Source organism: Pelodiscus sinensis, chromosome 1 (genome assembly GCF_052426305.1).
Source record: "Pelodiscus sinensis isolate ZL-2025 chromosome 1, ASM5242630v1, whole genome shotgun sequence".
In the NCBI taxonomy this organism is placed as follows: domain Eukaryota; kingdom Metazoa; phylum Chordata; order Testudines; family Trionychidae; genus Pelodiscus; species Pelodiscus sinensis.
Window position 1 is genome coordinate 321655337 of NC_143052.1, and position 6599 is coordinate 321661935.

A 6599-nucleotide genomic window follows, 5' to 3' on the forward strand; every position below is an offset into this window, starting at 1 on the left:
CACAGCATCACATTTGTAGGTCATGTTCAGCTGAGTATTCACCAAGTTTCCCAAAATATTTTTCAGAGTTACTGTTTCTCAGGAAGCATCCCTCAACATGTATGTATCACCTACATTGTTTTGTTCCTAGATGCATCTATTTACATTCAGCCATATTTAAATGCACATTTATTGTTAGCACCCAGTTTACCAAATGATCTATATCACTCTGAATCAGTGAGTTGTCCTTTCCATTATTTACCACTCCCCAATTTTTATTTCATCTGCCAATTTTATCAATGATGATTTTATGTTCTCTTCCAGGCTATTGATAATGAGATGACAGTCTAACTCCTTCCGGTACCTACACACTTTTCTTCTTTGCTGCTTGAAGCTTCCAGGATATCTCTGATGAAATCTACATATTTTACTACATTTAGGCTCTTGTGTAGTCCTCTGATACTTTTAGTCAAGTCCATGAGACATTGATTCCCTCAAAATCATGGGCATTCCAATCCCAAAAGCAACCACATATTCTGGACCAGAAAGCCAACATAGATTGGGAGTAAACCATGGAGGAAGTGGGGAGGGGGGAAGGGCAGCAGGGTTGTGGCCCTGGATTTGCTGCTTGGCTTGTACTGAGCCAGCTCACATAGACTGAGCATGCTCAATCATACTACTGAAGCCAACTGCCCTCAATCCATCCTCTCACTATCAGCAGACAAGAGTTACCTTGGTCATGTGATACTGAGGGTAGATGAAATAAGAGAGACAAGGTGGGTGAAATAATATCTTTAATTATATTATCTCACCCACCTTGTCCCTCTAATATCCTTGAACCAACACAGCTACAACAGCCCTGTACACAACGGTAGATGAACTAGACGGTGATTTTATATCTATCTAGTTATATAATCTAAAGCAATGCACTTCAGGCCTTCTTAGTATTAATTTTCAGCTACTGGCAGTTTATTTAATACTGCCCAGAGACAACACACAGCAGCCCCTGCTCTGAGGAGTTTATTTATAATCTAAAAGAGAGACACAGAGTTGATAGGATGTACCAGTAAATCACAAGGAGGGAGTATCTTATGGGGGGGCGGGGGGAGGGAACAGGTGTTTTGTTTCTTACCTCCTTATCATCTCCAGAAACAGAAGATACTTTTCATGAGAGGCTTTTACCTACAAAACTTGTCACCTGGGTCACCATGTCTATAAAATCAAGACTTGCGTGTTTATCTATTATCTAACAAGTCACTATGTAGACCAGGAAACGCCACTGGTAGCAGCTAGTGCAGTTCACCTATGCGCACACATTGATAGTTATTTTAATAAGTATCTCACCTTGGTGACATGAAAAACATTAACATCCTCTTTATATTGCTCAAGGAGCCATGGGATCTGTTCGAACACCTTATCTTGATGATCTTCTTTATGCAGGAGGAGGCTCATCATAGTACCAAGGGCTTTGATAATGGCCTGCTTGACCTACATAGAGACACAGAATTTATGTTCCTACAAATTCATTCAATATCATGCAATGGGCCCATCTTTTCTACTTCTGACGAGTGCAATTTCCCTTTTCCACTGTTGAAACAGCCCTATCTCAATATTTCCTGGTAAAGAGTTAAGACTCATGGGCTTCGTCTACACTGGCATGATTTTCCGAAAATGCTTTTAACGGAAAAGTTTTCCGTTAAAAGCATTTTCGGAAAAGCACGTCTAGATTGGCAGGATGCTTTTCCGCAAAAGCACTTTTTGCGGAAAAGCGTCCGTGGCCAATCTAGACACGCTTTTCCGCAAAAAAGTCCCAATTGCCATTTTCGCGATCGGGGCTTTTTTGCAGAAAACACTACTGTGCTGTCTACACTGGCCCTTTTGCGCAAAAGTCTTTCGGAAAAGGACTTTTGCCTGAACGGGAGCAGCATAGTATTTCCGGAAAAGCATTGACGATCTTACATGAGATCGTCAGTGCTTTTCCGGAAATTCAAGCAGCCAGTGTAGACAGCTGGCAAGTTTTTCCAGTCTAGAGACAGCTATGGTGTTGGTTTCAGAATTATATTCTACTGCACCTCACAACTTTCCCAAGTGGGATATTTCCCCAGATTAGTATGCACACTAAACCAACTCATTCCTGCTGTAACTCTACTGGAACTGAATAGACATCTGCCAGGAATGAATTTAGCCCATTCTCCTATATTCATCTGCATGTCAGGTGACAAAACTGGAATCTATGTACACTATGTACAGACAGAATTTCCATGAGATTGTGACATTATAATCTTTTTTAAATGTTTTACATCATACTCCGTTCTATCCCAAAGAACCTGCCATTGAACTCCATCATCACAAAGAGTGCCATACACAGAGAATTTAACAATATAATTTCTCATAAAGGTTTAGAAAGCCTACAATTCTCACCTCCAAATCTTCACATGTGGTCCATTTGCTTGTCACATGACGATAGAGGGGAAGAATTTCATCACAGAATTGAGATTTACCCATTTTGGGAAATGGCCACCTTTCCCAGTTCCTAAAATATAGATTTACTGCCCTTGACCATTTTTCCAGAACTGCATGGAAGGAAAAAAGACAGGCAATATGAAAAGGATGCAATAGTAATAAGGATACGTTGTTTTATCAGTGAAGACACCCAGGCTTGTAGTTTATTACAATTCCATGCCCAATTCAGGAACAGCTGATGAAATCCAATAACAGTTTTGAATTATTTCTCTTCCCTCCTTTCCGTTTCTTGTTTCTCAAAAGGCTTTCTTCTCTTTTGTCTCTCTCCATCTCTTTTTAATTCCCATCATTTGAAAACATATTTTTTTCTCCCTTGTTACCTCTTAATTAGAGCTGATTGTAAAGGTAGTTTAAATTAAATTAAAAGTGTTTACTCTTGTTTTTTTCAAAATTTCAAATGACAAAGATCATTCACATGTTTCAAAAATCAACAAATTTCAGCCACCTTTTTAGCTGTACAAAAACACTGAACACATCCTGATTAAAACTGTCATTGACATTTTTTCAGTTTAATATTCCATCAACTTGGAAAAAAATATGAAAAATGTAATAAAAAAACAAAATATTTTGACCAGCTGTTTTCTGAATGATTCATGTCCTCTGCAGTTATTGCTTATTTAGCCCTAAAACTGTATGATTTCCTATTGGGTTACAGTTTGTCTGAAAGATGTTCAGTGCCCCTAACTCCTATTAGCTATACTGAGATTTGACAGCATTTTGCCCTAAAATTAGATGCACCCGCTGCCCTTGAAAGGAAAATTAAGGCTCAATCCTATGTTCTATGAAGCTGATGGCAAAATTCCCATTTATCTCAAAGGTGCAGGATTAATCCCTTAGGCCTGATCTACACTAAAGGGGAAAGTTGACTTAAGGTACGCAACTCCAGCTATGTTAATTATGCAGCTGGAGTTGACGTATCTTAAATCGTGTTTTCAGACTGTCCACACAGTGGAAGGTTGACAGGAGTGTTATTCCTCATGAGAAGCAGGACTACCGGTGCCAACGGGAGCACCCACTCAGTTCGAATTAGTGGGTCTTCACTAGACCTGCTAATTTGGACTCTGGTGATCAACTGCAGCAGCATTGATCTTCTGCATAGTGTAGACGTGGCCTTACTTGAGCATCAACTAAAAAGCAAAGGAAGAGAGAAGTGGAGAAGACCAGAGGACAGAGAAAGAGGGTGAAAGGAGATGATAATTAAGAAACTAAAGAGGAGGAATGGGTGGAGGGGTGGAAAACGGGACATTTTTAAATGTAATTCAGTCTGTTGCCTGCACATTCTCCCCCAGGAATTTCCTGGCACATGGGCAGCATCAGCTTTTGTTTATTTTTAAAATATCCACAAGTCATAAAGGGCCTGAACTTACAAATGCTCAGCACCTCCAGCAAAGTAAGGAGCACTCTCAACTCCACTGAGTGCCACAGGAGCATGAGGACTCAGCCCCTGGTACAATCCAGTTCAGAGCCTGTTTGTAAACGATCAGTCACTTAACTCTGTACCAAGGCCCCTAAATATCCAGTTTGGACATCTACAATAAGTGCTGGCACTTACCACCACAAAATGGTTGCCTCAGCCTGCTCTCGCCGACTAACATCCGCATGGAGCTCATGCTGTACAGGGTCATTCCCTCAAAAGGAATGCACTTGAGTGCTGAAAAGAAGGACCAGAAGAAAAGGAAGACAGTCAATTGACTGTTATCTGCCTTCTTACTATCGCATTTAGAAACACCGCTGGGTCGGATGCTATGGGCTCCTAGGTCATTTTGTGCTGCGTACACAAATGATAAGGCAGAAGTAAAAAATCAGTGGGGGATTTACCCTGAGGAGGAGCATTCTCCACCAATGTGCAGCTGTGCCAGATGCCCAATCCTCTCCCAGAGTAGGAGAGAGAGCACTGGGGAGGGATGAGAAATGGAATGGAGAAGAGCTCCACTAGACCTGATTTTCCTCAATCCTGTCCTTTAAGAACTTCAAATGGGGCATAAGAGCTTGCACCTTGGTGTGGATAGCTCATGGTCTAGCAACTGGAACCAGCCACAGCAGTTCATCTCATGCCCCCCAAATAGCACTCTGTGTAGCTGTACAGAGCGTGAACCTCTGTCCTTAAATGGAAGACAATAACTTTGAAACAAAAGATGGAAGTTGACATACGATAGGCTGATGATAGGTTGTCCAGCGTAATCAAAGTGAACACGTCAGACAGCTTCAGTGGTTTCAGATGACATTGAAGCTCATACATCACCTCATTGAAATAGCAGCGTGCCAGAGCCACTAATGTGTTGCTCGCTGCCACTTTTAGTTCATTTGTTGCTTCCTTAAAAAATACAAAAAGAGAGAGACTGAAGTGATTAAAGCCAACTACACCAGCCAATGCTGCTCAAATGAATCAAGTTCTTATTTCTGTTTTCCACCCAACTTTCTGAGAACAGAATCATGAGTCATAAATAATCATTGAATCGTTTGGCTAAACACTTGTCAGCCTTTCAGTTGTTTGCAAGCTGCTTAGACTATTCGCTATTAGCTATTTGTGGTGGATGATTGGCTATCATAGTGACATGATATTTTTCCCTCAGAGGAGGTGGGCAGCTTCAAGATATTCAGAGAATTTTCCTGAATAAACTATCCCCTAAATCCAAATACTGCTTCTTTTGGAAACAGCTCAGATTCTGTTTAAAGGTTTCATCCTGCTGCTTAACACCATAGTATCAGAGCACCTTCCACACAAAATCAGTATCAATAATGAAATCCCTAGTAGACTTCACAAAATACTTGCTTGTTAAGAAACGGTAGGCCTCTCTGCATCTGATATATGTCACAATATCCTGACCTTACAAAGCACTTAAGCACATGTGTAACTTGAACAAGATGAAACTAGTCACATGCTGCTTAGGACCTGGGATTTCTGGAGGACGGTGTGGGGATCTGTGGGCCCCTAGCAGTCATTAATCCTGGAGTTTCAGTATATAGTTTACAAAAAATGTTTTAATTAGTGTTTTAATGCTTTCATTCCTGTCATTAGCATATAGGGAAAACTAACTTACCTGAGTATCAGAGGGGTAGCCGTGTTAGTCTGAATCTGCAAAAGCAGTGAAGTGGGTCTTTGACCACAAAAGCTTATGCTCCAACACTTCCGTTAATCTAACTTACCTGAGTCTCTCTCATGTGGTTTGAGGCAAGTGTTATTATTTTGCTCAGTAGCCTTCTCTCTAGGACCTGGGCATCCTGCTGTAATACTTTCTCCAGGATACAGTAAATGTCTACTCTGTTTTTCTGGGGACAAAACATAAAAGAACAATTGGGGAAAATGTTTCCTTGATGACAATATAGTAATGCTATAAGCTAATATAGTAACGCAATATAGTAACACTTACGCTAATAAGCTTCTGCCCAAAAGAGTTTACAATCTAAACATGAAACAACTAGCCCAGGCTAAAAGAGCAGATCAATAGCCAGGAAAATAATTCAGGTCTTCTGATTCACTATCTGGAGTCCTCTCCACTAGACCACACTGATTCCACAGCCTGCATACTCACTCAAGTAACCCCTAGTCTTCATTTGTATAAAACTTGCTATGCCCTCCACAATCACCCCAGCTAGCAGCATTTCAGAAGAAGCTGAGCAATTTACAAATTTTTTAATCAGAAGAAGGGCCCTGCACTGCCCCCTTATCTAATTTCGTTTATTATTATTATTATTGTTGTTGTTATTATTATTATTATTGTTGTTATTGTTGTTCTTGTTATTATTAGCATCATGCCTTTTTTTATCCACTCCAGACAGAATTTGTAAATACAATTATAAAATACCCAACTCCTGCAGTAAATCTTCTGCAGCTTTTAGGGAAAATTAGCTCAGGAGTTACCTCTACATTGACAGTAGCACACTTGAAGGTCTCTTTTATGGGGTCCATCAAAGTTCAAATTCACAGATGATACTAAATATGGAGGAGTTGAAGGTATGAGTTGTGACAGAGAAATAATCAAGAGGGGCACAGAGAAATTAGAAACCTGAGCAGAACAAGACTGATTTCAGAGAACTGCAAACTAGCGCACCTAGAGAGCGGGTCAATATAACTGACATAATGAGAGGGAGAAAAG

General features: G+C 40.4%; 1 protein-coding gene across 1 annotated transcript; it reads right to left on the reverse strand.

Moving 5' to 3' along the window:
- Positions 1 to 657: 657 nt before the first annotated feature.
- Positions 658 to 5767, reverse strand: LOC149525939 (maestro heat-like repeat-containing protein family member 2B). Its single transcript, XM_089776495.1, has 5 exons — positions 5650 to 5767; positions 4654 to 4816; positions 4055 to 4153; positions 2401 to 2552; positions 658 to 1467 (listed from the first exon to the last, which is right to left on the reverse strand). Exons 1-5 carry the CDS (start codon positions 5662 to 5664, stop codon positions 1303 to 1305), a joined length of 594 nt encoding a protein of 197 aa, XP_089632621.1. The 5' UTR covers positions 5665 to 5767; the 3' UTR covers positions 658 to 1302.
- Positions 5768 to 6599: the final 832 nt, after the last annotated feature.

What these genes read in the sequence shown, in the direction of transcription:
- LOC149525939 (XM_089776495.1), bottom strand. An exon ending in GAGGCAACCATTTTGTGGTG is followed by an intron (nt 2,553 to 4,054) that starts GTAAGTGCCAGC and finishes CCTTCCATGCAG; the next exon opens with TTCTGGAAAAATGGTCAAGG. An exon ending in CCACATGTGAAGATTTGGAG is followed by an intron (nt 1,468 to 2,400) that starts GTGAGAATTGTA and finishes GTCTCTATGTAG; the next exon opens with GTCAAGCAGGCCATTATCAA.